General features: G+C 39.5%; 1 protein-coding gene across 8 annotated transcripts in view; it reads right to left on the bottom strand.

The window, feature by feature from the left end:
• The window catches only part of LOC134353612 (protein kinase C-binding protein NELL1-like), a 1036586-nt gene that overhangs the window by 1006379 nt on the left and 4195 nt on the right, over positions 1–26012 (bottom strand). For all 8 annotated transcript variants that reach the window (XM_063061731.1, XM_063061736.1, XM_063061735.1 and 5 more), the window contains exons 3-4: positions 25415–25565; positions 1562–1732 (exon numbers count right to left, since the gene is read on the bottom strand). In XM_063061731.1, the coding sequence (XP_062917801.1) occupies positions 1562–1732; positions 25415–25565 (322 nt within the window). The remainder of the gene's footprint in view (positions 1–1561; positions 1733–25414; positions 25566–26012) is intronic.

The following is a 26012-nucleotide window of genomic DNA, read 5'->3' as shown; positions in this document are numbered from 1 at the left end:
TTACCCCTAAACTGAAAGAAGCTTGGTTTTTCATACATATGTATTCCACACTTACTTTTATATAATCATTGCTAACCTGTTTGATTTATCTACATTTATATTACTGTATTGCGTAGTTACTAATAAATATTATTAGTTTATAGCAACACTGGACTCCAAAGTGTTTTCCATCTCTGCCGGTTCTTTATTCCCCTCACGGGGTTCGTGACAAAGTCATATGACAAGCTTGCCTTTATAAGCCAATGAATGAGTTCAAGAGTTAGCAAGTTCTGTTGCAGCTTTATAAAATTCCGGATAGGCAGCATCTAGAGTATTGTATTCAAATATGTTTCCCCCATCCAGACACCTTCCACTCTCTGAGGAAAACAAAACTTGCATAGAATATAGAACAATACAGCACAGGATCCCCATGATGTTATGTGAAACTAGTTAAGGTAATGACATCTAATTAACCCAATCCCTTCCATCTGCACATTGCCTAAGTTCCTATGTTCTTTGCATAATCATGTGCCTATCTGAGAACTAAACACTGACCCTGAGATTCCTTATTTCATATTTAATAATACAATTCAGTTATCATTATAAGAAGGATGTAGAAGCTTTCGAAAGGCGCAGCTGAGTTTTGCCAGGATGCTGCCTGCACCAGAAGTAATGTGCTATGAGGGGGCTGGACAAACTCGGGTTGATTTCTCTGGAGTGGTGGAGACTGAGAGGAGGCCTGGTAGAGGTTTGCAATATTATAAGGGACAGAGAGTAAATAGCCAGCATCTTTTTCTAGCATATAGGTTCAAAGGAGGTGTGCAGGGCAATTTATTTTCACACAGTGAATAATGGGGGCCTGAAATATATTTCCAGGGTTGATGATAGAGGCTGATAGGACAGGTGTTTAAGAGGCTCTTGGATGGGTGCATGAAATACAGAGAATGGACAATGTGCTTGTGTAGGCAGAAGGGACTAGCTTGGTCAACTTTTAATTAATAGTTTAATAAATCTGGCACAACATTGTGTTCCCTTGCTGGACTCTTCCATATTCCACGTTCTGAATTGCTGCCCATATTAGTTGCTTCAGGAAATCATTGGTTGCCCATAACTACAAATGATGGGTTTGTGTGTAAACCCTTTAAGTGAACATACATGTTGTCTAAAACAAAGCAAACTAAAAAGCACAAGCTTGGAGATTCATTCTTAGTTGGTACCTCTAATGAGTCTGTCGGGTTGTGTGAGAAAGTTCTATCCAGCCTCTGATTTCATTAATTTCTTGGTAACAGTCTCTTTTGAGCTCAAGGGCAACTCATTTTCATATTTCTTAATGTTTTCACTTCTCTTCCTTCACCTATTATTAATTTCAATACTTATTATTGACTCAATTAATCAGCCTTCTTGTATCAATAGTGAATTATTTTCTCAAAGTCACATGGTTTGAAACTCAAGATAATTAAAGATTAAACTCAAGTAACATAATTCTGGACAGAATGCAGACCGCAGGTTCGGGTATCAAGAGTTCCTTGCACTGTGCAAATTATGTACCCCCATACTGTAATTGTCATATTCTAAGTCTTACCTATTGCAATCCACATGGAGTAAGAGATGAGAAGCACTAATTGAGAGTGCAATTCGGTGCCACTGTCCATCAGCCAGTCGATATGGGAATACTTCTGTGCGAGGTTTACCATTGAAACAGTAATGATATCTTATCTCATCCCTTTGACCGCTGCTCTCCAATTCAAAATACCTGCATTTAGTACAAGCAACAAGGAGAAGGTATTTAGCAGCAACATTCAGCATTAGCAGAATTTTAATAAATGCATTATATCTGTGATGCTTTAATATTAATAATGTTTATTTACTTAGTGATACAGCGACAAGTAGGCCCTTCCAGTTCTTTGAACCATGCCACCCTAGCAACCCCAATTTTACCCTAACCTAATCATAGGATAACTTATCTGCTCGGTACGTCTTTGGACTGAGGGAGGAAACCAGAGCCGTTATATTTCGAGACTCAGAGACTCTTTACAGAATGATGCCAGAATTGAACTCTGAACTCTGAACTCCGGAACACCCTCAGCTTTAATAGCGGAGCACTAACCACTGCGCTATCATTTATACATAATACTAGGCTCACTTTCTTCTACTTGTAAATGTTACTAGTTTCTCACGAAAACAGCATTGGCATGCTTGTTCTGAAACTAACTTCAGGCAACTCCTCTGACCTTTCTTTCCCTACAGCAAATAAAACCACTCAACCAATCTGCAAGTCCTTTCAACCAGACCGAGTGTCATCTTATAGCTCAGCCGCCATGTTATCCTTAAGAAGCAGAAAAGATACCTCATTAAAACTTAGTATCATTTTTTAAAATATACAACAGAAGTACATATTGAATTCCCCAATAAAACTTCAGTTTTACTTTTGTTGGTTTGGAAAGGGACCCAACTTGTGTATTCTCAAGTTTAAAAGAACTCTAACAACGGGAATAAACAGAATCAAGTTATTCGAATCAGGCTGCAAATGAAGACCGGAATCAGAATCAGGTTTATTATCACCGGCAAGTGACGTGAAATTTGTTAACTTAGCAGCAGCAGTTCAATGCAATACATAATCCAGCAGAGAGAAAAATAAATAAAATAAAACATAATAAACAAACAAATAAATCAATTATGTATATTGAATAATTTTTTAAATGTGCAAAAACAGAAATACTGTATATTTAAAAGGACCATAATTAGGCCAATCAACCTATTGAGACAGCTTCCCCCATTCAATCATCCCTTTTAACCCCACTCTTTTGCCTTCTCCCCATAACCTTTTCCATCCTTACTAATCAAGCACCTATTAACCTCCACTTTGAATATACCTAATAACTTGTCAGGCAAGATTACCCTTAAGAAAAGCATGCTGACTTTGGCCTAAATCGTCATGTCACAGAAGAACTGAAAATATGATGAACATGTACTTCCAGCATGAAAGTGAAGTCTAGTGTAATTAGTACTATACTTAACTAGTAAACTAGATGCCTTCATCTGCTCTAGCCAAATATGGTAAAGTTAATGAATTCCCATTATTTGATGGGTATTAATCTTTACCATCTCCAATCCACAGCCATTGTCTTCAGCCCTTCTTAAAAAATTCAATCCATCATCACTGACTGCATCGATCTCCGAGACAAAACCAGATTGCCTGCAACCTCTGTGTCATATTTGTCCTCAAGCTGCTAACTACATTTGCATAAGAATACTTATTGCCACCTATGAAACATTGTCCCACTGACACAATCAGTCGTGCCTTTGGTATAGATGGTGAACTATGACTGATTAACTTTCTTGATTATTTCATGAGGTAATTAACCATTACTGTATTGCTGTGGATCTGGTTTTCTTCAAGTTATTTATTATTTATTTAGAGATACAGCACAGAACAGGCCTTTCTGACCCAATGAGCCACACAGCCCAACAATCCACCAATTTATCACTAGCCTAATCACAGGACAATTTACAATAACCAGTTAACCTACTAACCAGCAGAGCACTTTCAGGAAAGGGCATTTGTAAGGGCATGCTTAATAACAATGTTTTTGTTTTATGGTCACCTACTGTATACTGATTCAAGCCTATAATTTCCAAATGTATGCAACTAATAATTTAAATATCCGACGATGGGATTTGAACTTGTGTCACTGAATCATTATTTGCCCTGTATTAATGGAGCAATAAATTAATTATGCATTATATACCTGTCCCTGTATTAACTGGAAATGCCTTCCTGTCTTTCTTCACTATCTCCTATTCCAGTCAGAAGATCTCAGGCCCATTTCCTTCATTTTTTTGCAATCATTGTGTATTTTGCTTGACATTCTGTCATGCTCTTACTTTATTGCAAACTCATTTCCTCCGGATTATTGTCCAAATGTATTCTTTTGTGTTTGAACTCTGCAGCCTTGCTCCGAGAACAGTGATGATAAGATCAGCTTTGCCAGCAGTGATGCTAACTGGACCAGTATCTCACCACATGGCAAAGCTCACTGGAGAGAAAATTGAAGTCAGACAGAGAAGAAAAGCTAAACCTAAAAGCTATGCAAGAAAAAGAAACGATTAAACTTTTACACAGAGAACGCAGGAAATAATTTAAAATTTACAGTCAAAAATGAAAGCAAACTCAATAATTTAAAAGGGAAAAGTAGGGCAAAGATAATGTGAAGCGCAAACTGAAAATAATATATCTACTGAGTCATGTGTTCCTGTGAAATGCAGTATTGGGAATTTTACAACTTGGCTCTCACTAAAAGTGACTACTGATGCAGCCTATAGTCAAAGCAATAATATAGCAAACACACAAACTGTACAATTTATACAGAGATGCCCATTTAGAACTCAGTATGTTACAGCAAATGTAATGCCAACTGTAACTCACAATTCCACAATAGATATGAATTTGTAAACACACACAATTAGTCTTATTTGTTTATGTAGGCTTTCCCAGAGAGACCACTTGAGTAGCTGCAGAACATAGGAACTACCCGGCAGATTTTAGATGATTCGTGAACAATTCTGACTGGAGTTCATTTACATATAAAGAAAAAAAATCTTGCACTTTATCTGCCTCATAACAGTATAACATGATTCATGCTGAAATTTTGTGCCACGCTTTTGTCATGTTAATTCAATCACTGTCAATTAACGAACACTGACAAGTCCCAACAATGTTTAAACTATGAGAAATTAGGTTACTATTTAATTGAATGTACAAAAAACAATAAATTGAGAAGGATTGTAAAAGTAACTGATTAACAACTGCTGGTGAGTGAAACCATTCAGAATTAATTTGGAAAATAAGTGAGGGTTTTTATTGCGTTAATTTTTCAAAACAAAATTGCTATGTTGTAATAAAATAATAATACATTTATCTACCTAGTGCTGCATTCACGTTTGTGATGACTCTGAAAGTGTTTTCTGTAGGAAGTCTGACACTTGTCTAAAAAGCTGCTCTTAATTAGGTTTTTCATGTTATCTCCAAAGCAGACCTGGCAGTAACCAGCTACAGCATTCACCAGTATGCATCAATTCTACATGAAGCAATACTCGGATAACCATTTCTCTCTTAGCCTAATGAACAAGGGGATATTTTACATGAGGAGAAAGGTATTATCAACCTGCAGTCAACATGATTTATTCACTTTCTGGGAATCAATCAATAAATACCTACTTTGCTGTCTCATCAAAACAGAAGAAAATAGAAGTGCAAAACACAGCACCTGAAGCCTCGTATTCAATGTGTTGATAGTGACTCTGCCCCAGATTTCAGCCTCTCTTCTATGCCAGTTCCCTAGAGCCCTCAAATCCCCCAGTCGAGGATCAGCTGCTTGGCAATGGCTGGGATTTGGATGAGTGATTGAGGTTGAGGTCTTCAAGTTCCACGGAGTGGACATCACCAATAATCTTTCCTGATTTAACTATGAAGATGAGACAGCCAAGAAAACTCACCAACACCTCTACTCCCTCAGGAGGCTAAAGATATTTGACACATCCCCATCGACCCTCATTGGTTTTATTGATGCACCGGCAAAAGGATCCTATCTAGAGGCACCACAGCTCAGTATGACAATTGCTTTACCAATGTTCACAAGAAACTACAGAGTGTTCTGGACACAACTCAGCACATCATGGAAACTAGCCTCCCCTAGTTCTCAATGCATCAGTAAAGCAGCAAGCTTAATCAAAGATCTCATCCCCAGGTTTTCTTTCTTCTCCTCTCCCAATGGGCAGAAGATACAAAAGCCTGAAAGCACATACCACCAGGCTCAAGAACAGCTTCTCCTCTGCTGTTACAAGGCTATTGATTTGCTCGCTAGTACATTAGGATGGACTCTTGACCTCATAATTGCCTCATTATGATTTTACACCTTATTGTCTGTCTGCACTGCACTTTCTCTGTAGCTGTTGCACTTTATTCTGCAACATGTTACTGACTTACCTTTTGCTACAATCCATTACTGTTTTACCATACACTATATCAATGCACTCAGTAATAAATTGATCAGTATGAACAGTCTGCAAGACCAGCCTTTCACTGTACCTCAGTGCATATGACAGTAATAAACTAACTCCAATTCCCAAGTCCCAACAGCAGACTCACTAATAAATGGTTTGCATTCTTCCAAGGCCACTGAATTCCAGATTTTTGTGACAACCTTGATTCAGCCATATGCATGATATGAAGTCCAGAGGTGTGAAAATTACTGCCCTTGCCTTTGACACCAAAGTAGCAATTAATAGAGCACACAGAAAATGCATCAAACTGAAATTAGTGGGAATCAGAAGGGAATCTCCAGGTACTGGAAGTCTTGTGAAGATGGCAGCCGTTGCTGTCTGTTGGAAGTCAATAATCTCTACTTCAGGACATCTCTGCAGGAGCATCCTCAATCCAACTGCTTTACCCTTCCCTCAATCCAAGGTCCAAATGCAGCTGTTCATGATAATTGTCATTGGCAAATCAAAGTTCAAAATAAACCTATTATCATGAAAAGCTACACACAAAGAGAGATAGGTTGATAGGCAGACAGACAATATTGAAAACGTGAACTGTCGAGTTCTTTCTTGAAAGTGAGTTCATAGGTTGCCAATTTTAAAAAAACCCTTTTGATACATATTTTCATTATTGTTTCCCAACTCTTATTATCTATGCCCTGGGACCAATGACTAAACACAAAGAGACAGTTTCTTCTACAGAAGATTTTTACCTATGTAACACACTGTAAGGTTTCACTGTTAATGTAATGGCCCCTCCGCAATGTTTCACTGCTAATGTAATGGTATATCTGTAGCAGCAATGTTTGGGTTACGACTAGAGATAACAGGGCTTTGGCATGTATGTTATCCCATGGAAAAAATGTTGTTCATTGTTGTGAGTCTGGAAGAGAGATTTTCGCGGTCTTTTGTCAGCGAGAGAAGAAGGAGGAAGACGTGTGTGGAGAGAGCTGGTAGACCACCAGACAGAGTGGACTGGAAGCGAGGGACCGAAGTTCGGTGACACTCAGACGAGGTCGATGGTTGATGCATAGCCATAGCAGCGAGCTCCAATGTGAATTTTTGACTTTTTCCATAAAATGGGCCCTTTCACTTTTTATTTTCTTTACTAACCCTATATCCAGATTAAGATTTATAAAGTTCAATCATTTATTTGCATATGGTGTACTGTTGGACATTTTGCAATGCGGATTTGTAACCAGACAACACATCACGCAGCATCCACACAAACGAGATTTCTCAGTTTGGCGGGGCCAGAGGTTGTCTTCCCCCAGACGAACACGTGCTGGCCGAGCCTGAGGGTCACACCTATTAAAATTTCAAAGCTTTTATCAGACACATACTGGGATAACAAGATATAATTTATTGACTGGCTTAGAGAAATAGACATGAAAGATCTCAGGCCACCATTGATGGCAAGGCAGCCTGCATGATTGTCATCCCGTCGATAGAATAACACCTATTATCTCCATCCCACAATAGGGGATTTCTAGCTGAAGGAACAGTCAAATTGTACAATCTCCATCCACAAGGGAAAAGTAAATCCATGAAAAACACCATCACCTCTAAATTCTTCCTCAGAGCATATAGTGCTCCCATATGCCATTATTACTTTGCTATCTTTTGATCAAAATCCTCCAGTACCGAACTATCAGAATAATATGAATTGCTGCTCCATTTCAAGGAAGATGTCTATCATTATCTACTCAAGGATAACGACTCCTGCCAATGATACAAAATAACTTAGAGAATGGTGACACAGAACATAAACATATTTCAGAATTTATTCCAGTTTTGTTGAATGCAGAAGAATAGAGAAGAATAAACTGCAAGATGATAAATTCATCTTTAGATTGGTGACAATAAGCACTCTCTACCGTGAAGGTGATTTACTTGAATTGTAGAAGCAAACAAACAAGGGTTATTATACCAACCATCATCCACCTGAAGATGAATTTCATTCTACTGTATAAATTATCTCCTTACCACATGGATTAAAATAATTCAGAAACAGACCAGCACATTCCCGATGTCTACAGTACATTAAAATTCACTCTATGCAGATCTTCCTCTATTATGATCTGGGATGGCTCAAAACTAAGATTTCAAAGTTCAACATTCAAAGTGAAATTTATAATCATCACATACAACCCTGAGATCCTTTTTCCTGTAGACATACTCAGCAAGATTTAACTCAATCTTGATTTTTATTTTATTGAGGTACAACATGGAAGAGACCCTTCTGGCCCCTCAAGCCGTGTTGCCCAGCAACAACCCCACTCCCCTCCCCCCCACCCCCGATTTAATCGTAGCTTAATCACAGGGCAATTTCCAGTTACCAATTTACTTACCACCACCACTCACCTTCTAACCTTTTTTGCTATCTCCACGTTTCCCTCATCCATCCACCTATCACCTGGATCCACCTATCGTTTACTTGTTCTTAAGGCCAGAAGACAGAGGGGCAGAATTCGGATATTCAGCCATCAAGTCTGCTCCGCTATTCCAACATTACTAATTTATTATCCATCTTAATCCTATTGCCCTGCCTTCCTCCCATAAGTTTTGGCATCCTGCCTAATCAAAAACCTATCAAGCTCCACTTTAAGTACAGTCAATGGCTTGGCCTCCACAGCTGCCTGTGGCAATGAGTTCCGCAGATTCACCACACTCTAGCTAAGGAAATTCTTTCTCATCTCTGTTCTAAAGGGATGTTCTTGTAGTCTAAGGTTCTGCCCTCTGTACTATCCTGTAAACATCAAAATGAATTTAATTGGTTAGGTCACTAAGTTATAGAAAATACAGCATACTAAAGCACGCCATTTGGCCTGCTTTGTCTGTATTGGTCAAAAAAGATCTAGCTCAAATCCCATTTCCAGCTACAAAGCTGTTGCCTGAAAAGCCAAGAGTTTTCAAGAACACACACAGAATGACAGATGAACTCAACGGATCAGACAGCATCCATAGGGTGGAATAAACCCACTGAATCAACTACTGCTGTTTGGTTCATTTTAGCTGCTGGACTCAGTTGGTCAGTTATTCCAGTATTTTGTGTGTGTTACTCAAGATTCCCAGAATCTCTCATGTCTTCAAGTACATGGCTCCACCCTCTGGCTAATGAAATTCCTCCTCATCTCTGCTGTAAAGGGACATACATGTATTCTGAGCACTCTTGCCTTCTCGTTCCTACCCTTGCCCTTGCCTCTTTATGCTGGCTATCTCCTCCTCCATCATTCTGTTGAGAACCTGAACAGAAACATCAACAGTCCATTTCCCTCCAAAGATGCTGCATGACCCATTGAGTTCCTCCAGCATTTGTATGTTGTTTCAGATACCATCTGCAGCCTTCTGTGTCTTCAATGTTGTTCTGTGGCCATTTATAAAACCCAACTGATCTTCATCTCAGCCCCTTCCTACCTCCGTTTGTGACACTTCACACGCTCTTGATCTTTTCAATGGTTTCAAGTTCCCTGACTGAGCGTCTTATTTTCACTATGGATGTCCAGTCTCTATACACCTCCTTCCCCCATCAGGAAAGCCTCAAAGCTCTCCATTTCTTTCTGGACACTAATCCAACCAAATCTCCTCCACTGCCACTCTCCTCCATCTAGCAGAACTGGTCCTCACTCTCAATAATTTCTCCTTCAGCTCCTCCCACTTCGTTCAAACAAAAGGTGTAGCCATTGTCACTCCCATGGGTCCCAGCTACGCCTGTCTGTTTGTCAGCTACGTGGAACATTCTGTGTTCCAAGCCTACACTGGCATCTCTCCCAAAGTTTTCCTACGCTACATCAATTACTGCATTGGTGCTGCTTCTTGTACCCAGGCGGAGCTCACTGATGTCATCAGCTTTGCCTCCAACCTCCACCATGCCCTCAAATTTACCTGGACCATTTCCAACACCTCTCTCCCCTTTCTCAATCTCTCTTTCTGTCTCTGGAGACAGCTTATCTCCTGATATCTTTTATAAACCCACTGATTCTCTCTGCTACCTGGACTGTACCTCTCCCCACTCTATTACTTGTAAAACTGCCAACCCCTTCTCACAAGGCTTTTCAGTCCAGAACTAAGGAGATGTCCTCCTTCTTCTAAGAAAGGGGATTCCCTTCCTCCACCATCAACACTGCCCTCACCTGTATCCCTTCTATTTCTCATATGTCCGCCCTAACCCCATCCTCCCACCACACCACCAGGGATAAGGTTACCCTTGTCCTCACCCATCACCCCAGCAGCCTCTGTGTCCAGCTCATAATTCTCTGTAACTTCCACCATCTCCAATGGGATCCCAAACCTAAGCACATCTTCCCCTCTCCTCCTCTGCACTTTTGCAGGGATCACTCCCTACACGATACTCTTGCCCATTCATTCCTCCCTATTGATCTCCCTCCTGGTACTTATCCTTGCAAGTGGACTACACCTACCCCTACATCTCCCTCACTACCATTCAGGGCCTCCACCAGTCCTTCCAGGTGAGGCGACACACTTCAGCTGTGAGGCTTTTGGGGTTACCTACTGTATCCAGAGCTTCTGGTGTGGCCTCCTGCTTCGCTGAGCACCTATGCTCCATCAACAAGAAAAAGCAGGATTTCCCGGTGGCCACCTATTTTAAATCTACTTCCCATTCCAATATGTCAGTCTATGGCCTACTCACCCGTCGTGATGAGGCCACACTCAGGTTAGAGGAGCAACACTTAATATTCCTTCTGATATATAATCCAGCCTCCAACCTGATAGCATGAACATTAATTTCTTGAATTTCTGGGAACTGGCTCCTGCCCTCTCCTTCACCATTCTCATTTCCCCCTCTCACCCTACTTCCTTACCTACCCATCACCTCCCTCTGATGCTCCTCCCCCTTCCACTTCTTCCATGGCCTTCAGTCCTCTCCTATCAGATCCCACCCCCTTCTACAGCCCATTATCTCTTTCACCAATTGACTTCCCAGCTCTCTACTTCACCACTCCCAGTTTCATCTCTCACCTGCTATCTTGTACCTCTTCCTCCTTCTTCCTCTGATTTCTCATCTTTTTTCTCCAGTCCTAATGAAAGTCCTCGGCCCGAAACATTGACTGTTTACTCTTTTCCACAGATGCTGCCAGGCCTGCCAATTTCCTCTACATCTTGTGTGTGTGTTGCTTGGATTTGCAGCATCTGCAGATTTTCTCTTGTTTGTGATCTTCATTTTATTTAAGACAGTAGAATATTTATTCCATCAAGTATTCAAGCGGATCCAGAACTCAACATTCATAGTTCACAGACATATTGTTCTAAAAAGCAGCTCCAAACTCCCCTCATCAAGAAATGTACACAAATAGATAGAGAGTAAAGTCAAACTCAAAGCTTAGGAGAGGCCAATGGTGCCTAACAGCAATTTCTTTGCTTGCTTCTTTGGAAACTGCTCTATTCCTATCCTTAATATCTCTATTTTTCCCCTTCAGGGTTCTTTTGAAGTCCCTGATCTGGAGTTACACCCTGACTTTGGTTCTTTACGGGAATGGAACCCGCTCTCGGGGTTTCACGGCTGGCCGTTATTCAATATGCCAAGGAGGCGGCCTAAGAGATCAGCTCGCTTTCAGAGTTCTGGGATCTCGTGGCTCTGGAGGCGGGCGGACCGAAGGTCAGTGTCTCTGCAGGAATCTGGGTGTGGTGGGAGACAGAAGATCGAAAGCAGCCAGCTGGCTGCGTGCCAGGAGACCCGAGGTCTTTAGGCACAGAGCTCGGAAAAAGCGACACAGCGGACTTTTAACATCCTAAATCAGTGAGTTGTTTGTTATGTCTCCCCTCTCGCTGTGAAACAGAGACACCTCTTTCTCCCTTATTCAGGAGAGAGAGAGCCTGTGGTATGTCGAATACCAGGTGAACGAGTAGTCTTTGTTGTACAAATCTGTGTCTGTGCCAATGCTTTTTTGCTGGTGGGGGAGGGGGGATTGTTGCTTTGCTGCTGCTTACGTGTGGGAGGGGGGAGCTGGGGGGACTTTGGGGTTCTTACATTTAACTGTCATTCATTTTGGGGGGCACTCCTCTATTTTCGTGGATGGTTGTGAAGAAAAATTATTTCAGGATGTATATTGTATACATTTCTCTGACATTAAATGTACCTTTGAAACCTGTGAAGTAATGAGATAGGAATGGATGAAGCAGGTAGATAGAAACTACTGCAGCCAACCGTGGAGCCAGGTACTGCGACCATGTTCTTAAAATTCAAGTCAAGTTTTTCAGGAGTGTAACTATGAAATACTTCCATCTGTAGAAGATTGTAAAACCTTAAAACTTTTACAGCTCATAGCAACTCATTCAGTATCAATTGTTATTGTGAACTTTTAGTCAACAGATTGTTAACCAAAAAGGTAACAAAATATTAACCAAAAGGAATATTGTATGTGGTGAAAATAGGTTCAACATACTTATCAAAGTACTTGTATATTAGCATACGGCGGGAGGAGAGAGAGAGCAGTGCGCCTGTGCGTGCGCAGCCCTCCGGTGAAAAGTGATATCGTATCCGTTATATAGGGGCCGTGGACAATTCTGATTTGATGGAGACAGACGTGAAAGCACAAAGGAACATCTGGAAAAATTTCTGAAATGCTCGTTCGCTGCTGTCGTTACAGCGCAGTCGGGAATCGGAGGGAAGGCCTCAAAATCCCCGGCCTTGCCTGCTGTTGGCGACCGAGATGGAGGTCGAATCGTTCGGATAGAGATGGTGCTCAGTACTTGGTGTTGGAGAGCTGATCAGAGCTCAAAGTTTTCGGATGACTCAGAGTCAGACCATGATCAGGTATGGCAGGAAGAGTTTTTCTTCCTTCTCCCGTCTGTGTGAGATGTGGGACATTTGAGAGACTTTGAACTTTTACTGTGCTCATGGACTTCTTCGTCAAGTTATGGTATTGTTGCACTGTTGTAACTATATGTTATAATTATGTGGTTTTGTTAAGTTTTTTTCAGTCTTGGTCTGTCCTGTGTTTTGTGATATCACACCGAAGGAAATATTGTATCATTTCTTAATGCATGCATTACTAAATGACAATAAAAGAGGACTGCGTGTCTTCATAATTTAATCTAATAAATGATATACTACCTTGAGATTTTATTTTTGCAAACAGACACAGGAAAATAAAGAAATACAACTGAAATTATCAAAACCATAAACAATGACTGACAAACAATTAATGTGTATAAGATGACAAATTGTGCAAATAAAGAAATAATACAGAGAACATGAGTTGTAAAGCAAATCTATACTGGAAATCCCAGACCTATTTTCAAAAATTTAGTTCAAGGGCAATAGCCTTGGATATAATGGCCATTAAGACAATCTGGTGGGCAATTACGTTATATTGAATGAACTAACCAAATGCAGTCTTTAAGATCTAAGCAATTGATGATCCCCTGTAGGCTGAGGATTGCATGCTCCACTAATCAGACAGAGTTTTTGTACATTGACTAAAGAATAGAATTCTCAAGCCACAGAAAATGGCTGATGAGAGAGTGAGGCCATGGGTGCTTAGGACTTCCTGTCCTTTCTTTTCTACCACTTTTCAGTCTTCAAAGTCAGACAGATCTCATTGGAATGGCATAAATCTTTCCTCACAATGTGATGCTCTGTGGTTTTGACTTGGTCTGTTATCTTGATGTAGGTGCTTTAAAGTTCACCTTGATGGCGCTTCTAACAGATGTGCTGAATTGCTTGAATGGATAAGGAACCAAGGGGCTTATTCTGTCTCCTGCTCCAAAGCAGAGATAACCGGCATAACTTGATGCGTGATATTCATCTCATCCTTTTCATTGGGAAAAACAATTCTTTTCTTTCAGATCTGACAAATTATTATCTGGAATTTTTACCTCTGATAAAGAGTAAAGGTTTTAGAGGCTTCTTATTTATTCCTGCCTCTTTGGCAGTATGTGTAGACAAGGTACACATAAAGAAGTGTCAAGTTTGGCAAGAAGGCATAATCCTTCCAACATCTGTAACTGTACACGAGTTAGTCATAATTAGAAGATAATTTATTGATGTAATAAAAAATCTAGCATCTGGCACACATCCCATGAGTCAAAAGTTCAAGCATGCTGATGAATTTTGAATATCAAATTTAATAAACATTAATATTCTCCATGACTTTAAAAGTAAATCTTCCCATGCAAAATTTTCATTCTCAGAACCAGCAAGCAACCATATCAAATGTCTTATATTTCCTCTCAAGCTCGATCAGCGGCAATATTCTTTCACATCAGACCATACTTCACACTCGAAACTTCCCACAGAATGTTAAAATTAAAAATTCTGCAAAAATATGAATTTACACTTTCCACACCATAAATGCAGTTAATTAATCAGTGTGCATTTGCTAGTACACAGAGAGCATTGCTATGAAACATCTATTTAATCTACACAATTCGACAATCATCTAGATATTCCACTCTCTCTATTCTTCTGAACAATGGATCACTGACAGCTCTGGGGAGTTTTCTTGGTAGTTTCCTCTGTGGGAACCAATTGCCAATCAGCATTCTATAAACACTTCCAAGTATTTTCAAAACTTTAGAACTTTCAGAACTGCCTTTAATGATAGCAAACGCTGGAGTGTCTATCAAAGTACCTTCAAGGCGTCGAAGGTCTCCAGCATATCATAATGAATAGATGTGCTTGATCCCATCAGAAGCACGCACCAGCTCCAGTTGATAAACAGTAGCTATATGGAGATCTACACAAGTTACATGAACACTTCCTATGGGATGTGGGTATCTCTGGCAAAGAGCAACACTTCATTGACCTTCCCTAATTGCTCCATGAACCAAATTGACCATTTCAGAAGATAGATTTTGGGGTATTTATGGGTTTAACAGGATAAGAATGCCATATTTCCCTCCCTGAAGGATATTAGTGAACAAAGCAGCACTTTTCCAATGACCTTATAACTTCACTACCCTTATTCCAAATTTATTAATCTATTTGTATTAAAGACGACATTTATTAGGATTTAAACTTCAAACCAATTAGTCAGGTCTCTGGCAACTATTCTACTATTACATCCAAATGCACAGCCAGCTAGGATTTCTGACTCTATTGTATTGGCCATCTGTAGTCAAGCCCTGTAACATGCTGATTCTGATTGTTAATATACAGGAAAATGATTCAGTTACTCTTTTCCTCCTCTTTCATCCTGCAGCCCATTTCAGTACTTATCCATCCCATTCTCTGGACTTGTACTTCATTTTCTATGCATGTCTCCTGCTCTATAGCCACCACGCCTGCTGTTTTACTTTCCCTTTTGTTATTTATCCTTGAATTGTCTATGGACAATGCTTGTACCTTGAAAATTTTACTGCTTATCTGTGTAATGAATATAATGCATACCACATCCAGAGAATCAAATTCATTTCAATTCAGAAATCTAATTAAGTCATCAGATGCCTTCTGTACGAGCAACACTTCCTTTCTTTTCTGCTATAGCCTCTACCTTTCAAGATTTCCAATTAATTTTCCATGGATAAATTTGCAGAACATACTGAGTGATGCTATTAATTGAACCTTTCATTACACTGAGTTATATAGCATGGTAGCAGGCTCCTCGGCCAGTCAAGTCTGCACAGACCATTTAGCACACATTCACACTGTTCCCATTTTTATCTCTTCCCACACTCCCATCAACTGCCCTGCAGATTTTACCACAAATGGACACACAAGGGATAATTTACAGCAGCCAATCTACATGTCTTTGGGATGCTGGAAAAAACCGGAGCGCTGGAGGAAACACACATAGCCACAAGGAGAATGTACAGACAGTATGTACCAGAAAGGATTAAACCCAGGCGGAGGGAGCTGTGAGGCAGCAACACTGCCAGCTCTGCCAGTATGCCATTCTCCTTGTCAAATGGAGGTTAAGATTCAGATAAAGCAACAAAATCAAAACTCTTAAAGAACAGAAGGTAGTTCTGAGATTCAAATTAATATTCTCTCCTATGAGAATAGCCCATCCTTTCGTCTTCGTGTGCTCAGCATAAATTAATGCAAGGAACATCACCATGTGGGCAATAACCAGCAATATTCTCAGTTATACTGATGAATGTTTTACAGGGAAAGCTGACAGAAGGACATGAACATTCTCTTCCTTTTACCACAGTCTGAGGAGTTCATACATTCTTCCCATGACTGTGTGCATTTCCACTGAATACTCCCGTTTCCTCTCACAGACCAAAGACATACTGGTTGGTAGATTAATTGGTCATTGTAAATTTCCCCATGATTAAGCTGAGGGGTTGCTGGGCAGTCTGCTGTATTTCAATCAATCAATAAATAAATATAATTCAGTCAGCTTGGCCTCAAGATTAAAACACATGTCCAGAGTTTCATTATGTTTCTCGTCTAACAGAAAATATCTGAAAAAAGTTGGATTAAGGTCAGATTTAATTACATCTATGACTGCTAATTTACTGCTGTCTCAGATAAAGAGAACTGGCTGTCACAATGGTAGGATTTACTGCATGATGTTCCAGAATTTAGATGTTTCAAAAGAGATAAGGAACAAGGTAAAAGATGGGGAACAAGGTAAAAGTGTGAGGTGTACCAGTTGCTAATCAGGGATAATATCACAGCTACAGAAAGTGAGAACATTGTTGGTGAGCATTTCAAAGATGGTGACCTCAACTCCTTGACTTTTAGCATCATCACAAACAGGGATAAAAGCAGATGGAATGGGAGAGTATTTAATTGGGAGAGGGCTATTACAATGGTATTAGGCAGGAGCTTGGGAGTGTACATTGGGAACAGATGAGAAGGCTCTTGCAGTTCATAACTTGATATAGACAGGATGCAGAACTGGGTGAAAAAGTGACAGATATAGAGTTAAATCCAGAAAAGTGTGAAGTGATTTTTCTTTTGAAGATCAAACTTCAAGGCAGAGTACAGGGTTAATGACACGATTCTTAACAGTGTGGAGGATCACAAGGACATTGGGGTTCACATCCATAGCCTCCTCAAAGTTGCTGCACAAGTTGATAAGGTGGCATGAGAAGGCATATGGTGTATTTGCCTTAACTAGCCAGGGGATTGAGTTCAAAGGGCTCTTATAAAACTCTCGTTAGACCATACTTGGAGCGCTGTTTTTGGTTCTGGTTGCCTTTTTTAAAAAAAAGGATTTCTTAGCTTTAGAAAGGGTGCAGAGGCGATTTATCAGGATGTTGCCTGGCTCAGAGAACATGCCTTATAAGAAAAGGTTGAGCAAGCTACAGCTTTTCTGACATAATGGTTGGAGGATTGTGGATAATGTCGTAGTTTACAAGGGTGTGAGGGGTGACTTGACAGAGGTGTATTAGATTATGAGAGGCATAGATAGATAGGACAGACAACAACTTTTTCCCTGGATGACCATGACTAATACCAGAGGACATCCAATTAAGGTGAGTGAAGGAAGATTTAGGGGAGAGGTCAGACATGTTCTTTTTAATACAAATACGGAGTCGTTGGTGTCTGGAATGCTCTACTAGGGGTGATGGTCAAGACTGATACATTGGAGGCATTTAAAGGGCTCAAAAAGGCACAGGGATGAAAGGGAAGTGGAAGGTTATGGGCTGTGTAGGAGGAAATGTTTAGATTTATCCTGAAATGGGTTTATATTGGTCAGCACAACATTATGGACCGAAGAGCCTCTACTATTATGTATCCTATCAATTAATTTTAATAATTTGTGGTTGCTGCACTTAAATATTTTTAATCTACCTACTTATAGGCCGAAAGAGTCTCTCTGGGAAACACAAACAGCAATATCAAATGAATGTAGTATTAGATAACTGCCAAGCAAAATTTTCTAGCTGCTCAGGTTAGTACAGTTGGAAATCAAAGCTCCAAACGCAAAGTGAGTGTGGATATAGTCTGCAAAATTGATGCAGTAGTTATTTAACAAACAGATTATTACTTTTATTGAAGAATGGAGGACACCTTTCAAAAAGATTCAGTTCAAATTGCAAGAGATAGTGATGCCAAGTTAATTACATAATTATTTATTGCACGCTACAGACCCAGCACAGAACAGATGATACAAAGAATATTTTCAACATTTACTATCACCAATAAACTCAGGAATAAACAATACAAACTGGAAATTTGTAATAGCTATCAACAAGCTGAAAGAGGTTAGATAGAGAAAGACAAACCGTTTAAATATTCTTGCCCTTCATTTACTGTACTTGCAAGGTTCAATCTCATCTGATGACACTACAAAGAATTCATTTTATTGATACCAACTGTTGCTACTGGTTTTCTACACAAGAGAGTCAAGGGAGATGGGAGTTAGTAGAAAAAAAACTGGATCTTGAATAAAAGATCAGAATTCATTTAATGAAATGGGAAAATATGAGGGCTGAAGGGCTTTTTCCGTACTACAAGCCCTTACCCCCTAAAGGGCACTGCCTCAGGATACAAGGATGTTCGTTTAGAACAGAGATGAGGATGAATTTATTTATCAAGAGAGTGGTGAATCTGTGGAATTCATTGCCACAGATGGCTGTGAAAGCCAACTTTGAGTATATTTAAGATGTGTTTGATAGGTTCTTGATTAGCAAGGGCATCAAAGGTTATGGGAAAAGGCTGGGGAATGGGATTGAGAGGGATAATATATCAGCCATGATGGGATGGAGGAGCAGACTCAAAGGGCCAAATCATCTCATTCCACTCCTATGTCTCACGGTCACCTTCTTCAAGTCCAAATGTTTTTGTTACTGAGTCTGATTTTGAGGAGCCAAGGTTCTCCTACATGCTTACAGAGGAACAAACATGGCTTCTCGACAAAACCCACATCATCTCTTCCTCCTCTGTTTCCTCAGTAAAGCAGCCAGCATTACCAAAGACCTCACCCACCCGAGGCATTCCCTTTTCTCCCCTCTTCCAGCAGGCAGAAGATACAAAAGCCTGAAAACTTCCATCAACAGGCTCTAGGATAGATTCTACCCTACTATCATAAGACTATGAATGGTTCCATGGTACAATAAGATGGATTCTTGATCTCACAATCTACCTCATTATGATCTTGCACCTTATTGTTTCCCTGCACTGTACTTTCTCTGTAGCTCTTACACTTTATTTTGCATTCTGTTACAACATTGTGTATCTCGGAGTCTCTAAAATGTGTCTAATTAATGTGTCTATCACCACCACCCTGGCAGCATGGTACATGCACCCACCACTCTCTGTGTAAAAAAAAACTTACTTCCAACATCTTCCCTAATACTTTCCTCCAAACACCATTAAATTATGCCCTTCATATTAGTCATTTCCTTCCTTGGAAAATGTCTCTGGCAGTCCATTTTATTCAGTGAGATACAACGCTTTGAGCCGTGCCACACAGCAATCCCCCATTTAATCTTAGCGTAATCATGGAGCAATTTACAATGACCAATTAACCTACCAACTGTTGTCTTTGGACTGTGAGAAGAATCCAGAGCACCCAGAGGAAACTCGCGTGGTCACAGGGAGAACATACAAACTCCTTACAGGCCGCAGTGGGAATAGAACCCGGGTTGCTAATACTGTAGAGCAGTGCGCTGACCATTAGGCTACCATGCCACACCCATCTCTGCCTCTTATCAGTTTGTACACCTCTATCAAGACAGCTCTCGTCCTTCGCTGCTCCAAAGAGAAAAGCCCTAGCTCATTCAACCTACCCTCATAAGACACACTGTCCAATCCAAGCAGCAGCCTAGTAAATCCCCTCTGCACCCTCTTGAATGTTTTTATTGTTCTATAGCAACCCTCCATTGTTTTATCTCTTTCTACCTCAATGCACTGTATAATGACTTGAACTGTATGCAAGATTCTTTTCACTGAATCTCAGTACGTGACAATAACAAATCAATCTCAATTCCATCTTCCAGAGAGGTTGAAACCCAAGGACTTCACCCATTGTTCATTCTTCACTGACCTTTCTGCCTTACATCAATTTACTAGATTTCTCCTGCACCAATTGCATTGACTTAAGATTTTTATGAATGAAAATCAATGGCTCCACGCTTGTTCTCATTGCAACAAGGGGTGTCAAATAACTGAAAGAGCTAGCTGGATCATTACCAACCTTGGAATACATCAGATTCAACCTGTTATGTTTTGTAACATGAAAACATTAAATTAACGCAAATAAAATGTGGGGAGTCCGAAATACTGATGTAACTTCGTCTTTCACTTTAAGCAAGGTGCACATGTATAGGCAATTAATGTATTTTTATATAGAATCTGCAATTATTTAAATGAACAAGATTACTCAAATATTATTGAAATACAAAACACACAACACAACCCCCTGCGAACTCCATGGATCCCATTCATCCCAAGACCTTGGACTCACCTCCCCACCAACAGTCTGAAAAGATCAAAATTCAAAGATGTTTTAAAACAATATACTGGATTTTTTTTTGTTTTATTGAGATACAGTGCAGAATAGGCCCTTCCGCACTGCCCAGCAAACTCTCAATTTAATCCTAGCCTAATCAAGGGACAATTTACAATGACCATGTAACCTACCAACCAGTATGTCTTTGGACTGTGGGAGGAAACCAGAGAACTCAGAGGAAACCCATATGGTCACAGGAAGAATTTACAAACTCCTTGCAGGCAACAGTGGGAATTGAACCTGGGTCATTGGTACTGTAAAGCATTGTGCTGACCACTATGTTACCTTGCTGCCCCATTTAAATACAGTATACATTTCTTTAATTATTAAAACTAGAAGCTGAATACTTTATAACTAACTTTATTATCTGTAAATTAAATTGCAATTCAAGGTAGAAGAAAGAATTACGAATAGAAACCCTAGAGCAAAGAACTAACTGTTAATAGGTCAAGCAGCAAAAAACAGCAAACCTGGTCTTTCCTTCTTAATGAAGGTCAGTTGTAGGGGGCTTCACCTGTACACCAGCAAATGCAGATGTAAGGCTAAGAGGCCGGTTAATGCATGCTTCTCAGGCCAACCCAGAGCAGCCTGGCTGGACAGAGACAATTGTAACTCTAAAATGGGAAATCAGATTCAGTAGATCTGACTTCCAGAGTGTTTCCAACTCTCATATGCCTTGCACAATTGCAGTAGATGAAAGCAAGCTGAAAAAAGAAAAGCAGATGGCCTGTATGTCCATGCAGTTCGATCTATAATACACAAGGGCAAAATTCAGGAAGTGAAAGGAATGGATGATGCAGGTAGCTGGGAAGTACTTTAGCCAACTGAGGAGTCGAGAACTAGGGGCCATGTTCTTAAAATTCTACTCAGGTTTTTCATGATTATAACGATGCAACACCTCTATCAGCAGAAGGCTGTAAAACCACAGCACTTTTTCTGCAAATAGCAACTGATTTGGAATCAATTGTTAATACAAATTCTTAGTTTAACAGATTATTGTTAACCAAAGGTAACACAATATTAACAAAGGAATACTGTATGTGATGAAAATGGGTTCAAAGTATATGTATTACCAAAGCATATATATGTTATCATATAATACCTTTAGATTCACTTTGTTGTAGGCATTTACAGAAAAATAAAGGAATAAAATAAAATTTATGAAACACTTTACATAACAAAAACTGACCAACAACCCATGGGAAAAAGAAGAAAAACAGTGCAAATAATTTAAATTAAAAGAGGGAAATAAATAATACTGAGTTGTAGGGTTTTTGAAAATGAGTCTATAGCTTGTAGAGTCAGTTCAGCATGGAAGTAAGTGAAGTTATCGTCTTCAGTTTAGGAGCCCGATGGATGTAGGGTAATAACTGTTCTTGAACCTGTTGGTGTGGGATCTAAGGTATATGAAGCTCAAACTACCTAGACAAGCTACAAACTACCAACTACCTGCTGCAGGGTTTTGATCGAAACATCAACAATTCCTTTCCCTCATAAATGCTGCTTGAACCACTGACATCCTCAAGCAGACTGATGGCTGCTCCAGTTTGCAGCATTTGAAGTCTCTTGTGTCACCAATCAGTGATGTCACCAAATGTGCAAGAAGCCTTCTGGTTTTTCATGTTGTTATAATTTCTGCTTTTCTCCTTTCAGCAAGTATATTCATTGACCATCTTGATTCCACCTGCCCTTTGCATCGTGTCTCTGCACATGTCCAGTCATCCTTCAAATCCAACAATGAAAACTACATCTTCTTGACAAGATTCTCCAAGAATTGGGTCAAGGTCTAAATCTAAACTAATTTCACATTGAATTCTTACAGCCAGGAAATAGTACAATCATGTCTTGCTTGAATCCATTCAGCCACCTCCCTTGGGTTCACTAACTTATATTGCCAACTCCAAACAGCTCAACTGTAAAACTTCCACCCTTATTTTCAAACTCTTCCTTAAATCTGTAACCTCCTCCAGCCCTGCAGTAATCTCTAGACAACTGGAGGGCTTTCTGTGCATCTGTTGTTTAACATTTGTAATTCTTCTACTGGGAAAGTTTAAAGCCTTAGAATTTGTTTCATTAACATTTTCACATCCCTTTCTTCCACTAAGATGTGTCTTAAAGCCTAAACTTTTGACAAAGCTTTCGGCCAATTGTCTTAATACATTCTTATATGGCAGAATCAAATTTTCTTTCAGAAGCAGTGCCTTTTCTTGCTTTACTATGGTAGGCTAATGTATAAATCAAATTGCGTTATAGCTGTTTTTAAACCTCAGCCTCAAGGATAAAACAGTCCTGAAATAACCTCTGTGTTATACTGTCTCTCCCCAGTAAAATTTACTTCTGCTTCTATTTCTATCTTTCTATTAGCCAATAACTGCAGGCAACAAATTTGAGGAGGGTGTTTCCACAGACCCTGTTCTTTGACACAGAAGCTGTGAGGTTGAGAAAGGTCACATACAATGACTGGTGCTACCTCTGCATTTCTCCTCAAATTGTTGCATCAGGAAGATCATGTCCACTTCCTCAAGATGGTTAGAATCCACATTGTAATTCAACCATTGGAAGGAGGCAGTTGAGGAGGACCCTGGCAGTGGCTTTCTCTGTTGTAGAAAATCCTCCAGAATGGTCATAATCAGAGGCTCCTTGTTTCAAGCCAGTAATGATCACAGGGCTACCAAAGTCCTTAGTATGCCCTCCTCTTCCCAGCTATGGCAATTGAACTGGTGAACTTTTAACTAAAAATTTCTTTCTGGTAAGATTTATAAACTTCATCAGGGATACCCTCTGTTATCAGCACTTAGTCAAGAGGCATACGCCTTTGTAGCTTCTTGCTAGTCTGGGTTGGTGGCAAGGATGGATCAGACAGTTTGCTGTTGGGTGGACTCAGAGATACATAGAACATTATACAGTACAACAGAGAAACAAGCCTTCAACCCAGATTGTCTATGCCAACCGTAATCCCATCCGTAAGCACATGGTCGAAATCCCTCCAACCCCCGCCTGTTCACATCCCTGTCTAAATACATGACCAAGATAAAGTCACAGTTGAGCACTTTAAAGTCCTCCTGCTAGCAGGGACCACCTCGCTGTCCTTGATTAACACTCTTATCTAGCTTGGGTCTTGGGCCACGGATTATCATCACAGAACCTCTCCATTCTTCAGAGTGCTTCTCTCATTTGAGAATGGGTTTTTCAAACATTTTACACAGTAGTTTATGACAGTGGTTTTGATAATATCTTTGTTTTATATCTAACAATGCCTTCAAAACTAATTTATTTTGTCTCCTTTGTGACTAAAGTAGGTGCTGATACAAAGTGGGGATGCTACAGTATCCGTGTGTAGATCAGGAGGTTTAACTACATGACTCTTGTTCTTTTGGGAAATTTCAGTCCAAGTAACTCAGCAATATTTTCCATTGAAAGATACAGAAGAGTACAAAATATTCCATGCTCTATCTTAACCTACCCAACAGCAAAATATTAGGATAGAATTGTTCACCATTTTTATGCTCTGTACAATTCTGAACAGGATGTAAAACAGGTAGCTAATCTGAACCCATCAGAATTCAGTTGCAATTGAGGTCAAAATTCCTATCTCAAAATCAATTATCTTTTAGTAACGCAATTTTAATCCATGGCATTCAGAACACAGCTATCACTCTCCGGTTGTGTCTAATTTCAACCTCAACAATTGTTAATAATGCATTTTATATGTTTAATTTACTGTGTTGGGTGGGCAATATTCCCCTAGACCAAGCTTGCATGTCAAGTCCTGCTGAGAGCAAAGAATACCTCATATCCAGTATTCATAATGATAAGCCCCATAGAAATGCATAGGAAGCTAAAACATGAACAGACCAATGATCAGTCCTGTCAGAGATGATGTGGGGCATTGAGCTTTCAAGGCTTGATTCTTTGGGAATACAAAGCAGCTGTAACTTATAAATAATACTGAAATGACTTTGCACCTATGTAACAGAGGAACAAGACGGAGGGTCACCAGGCATCTTGGGTTAAAACTGTGCAGGGCTTTCGGTGGAAGAACAACTGAGCTTAGAAATCCTGGTTTATTTTCTGAATATGGATCAAAGTAATAAAATCGCTATTTCCCTCAGGTAAAATTTAGGCATATTTACCCTACACCCATAAAAACACCATTATTTGAACAGTCAAACTTCTACTCTGATGGTAAGAATGTTTTTAATCAATTGTCACCTCACAATTTGCTTGGGACCATATCTTGTAACATTTTAACTTTACTTCATTGCCTATAAGGAACTTCGGAGCAATTACTTTTTTTTAAATAATCTTCTTTTTCTGCATTGACAAGCAATACATTTTTCATCTGAGCTTTTCAGTATGAAGTATCTGGTCATGGATAACAGATTATCCATTGAAACCATACAAACACAAAATGGAATAAAGCCACGCTTTGATGGTTATACATACATAACTATAATTATGGCAAAATTTACAGTCGTCAATGGATAATCACCACAAACTCTTCCACAAGATAATTCTTCCACAAGTGCCCTATTGTTCTATATTTCTATCAGATTCACAGAGAAACGAGTTTTGAATCAATTCAGCAAGGTATGGGATGTTGCAAAAATCTTATTTTTTTTTAAAATCACTAAAAAATCTTTTGGCAAAGTTTCTAACAGCCTAAAATAAAAATAGAAAATACTGGAAACATTCTGCAGTTAGTATCTACGGAATTAGAAACAGAGTTAATGTGTCAAGTTAATGATTCTTAATCAGGACACCTTCAATCTGAAATATTAACCCTGCTTCACTTTCCACAGGTGCTGACTGATCCATTGAGTGTTTCCAGGACTTTCTGCTTTTATTCCAAATATCTGCAATCAGCCTGCTTCTGGCCAAATTAAAACCACATATGAAACACTTTATTTGACTTTTGAAATTTATGTAAAATGAACTAAGAGTAGACTTGCCTCAAAGATTTACAGTTACTGTACAGTTAAATTTTATGAATTCATCAAATACAGTGTACAATACTCTACCTGAGATCAGATTCATGGATAGACAAGATGACCCCAGAGGTTAAAACCTTTTGCTGGATTGTTGCTACAACTGTGAACTCGCTTTTATTTCTAAGCAGTTGAATCATTTTCTCCGTCGTGTGTGGAGGCGCCTCTATATGTCTGTCCACATCTGAGAAAAGCAAGCACAATCAGTCACAACAGAACCCATATGACATAATCTTCCAATACCATTTCCAGTGCTGATTTTCCCAGACACCAATAAGTTCATTTCGTGTTTATTTTACCATCACAGTCTGGGAAGTAGCAACATGTTGATTGTTTACAATACTACATTCACATCTGTGCATTTATGAAAACTCAATGACTTCAAATTCAAATAAAACAGTTCAAAGACTTTTTCAAAAAACCATAAAGCAAGTACATAAATGAAATGAATTGATGAGTTGGCTCTCACAGTTAATTTGGAACATCACAGAACACATACAAAAATGATTATTTATGTCTTTCACTAAATATTCTGTCAGGCAAATAATTCTCCCATGTCGTGTGTGGTTGGCTTGACAGTCTGTTTACTAATAGTTCCACATTGAAAGCTATTTTGGTGAAAGAAACATTT

The sequence above is a fragment of the Mobula hypostoma genome, chromosome 11 (genome assembly GCF_963921235.1).
Source record: "Mobula hypostoma chromosome 11, sMobHyp1.1, whole genome shotgun sequence".
Classification (NCBI taxonomy): domain Eukaryota; kingdom Metazoa; phylum Chordata; class Chondrichthyes; order Myliobatiformes; family Myliobatidae; genus Mobula; species Mobula hypostoma.
This window is presented reverse-complemented; position numbering and strand designations above follow the sequence as displayed.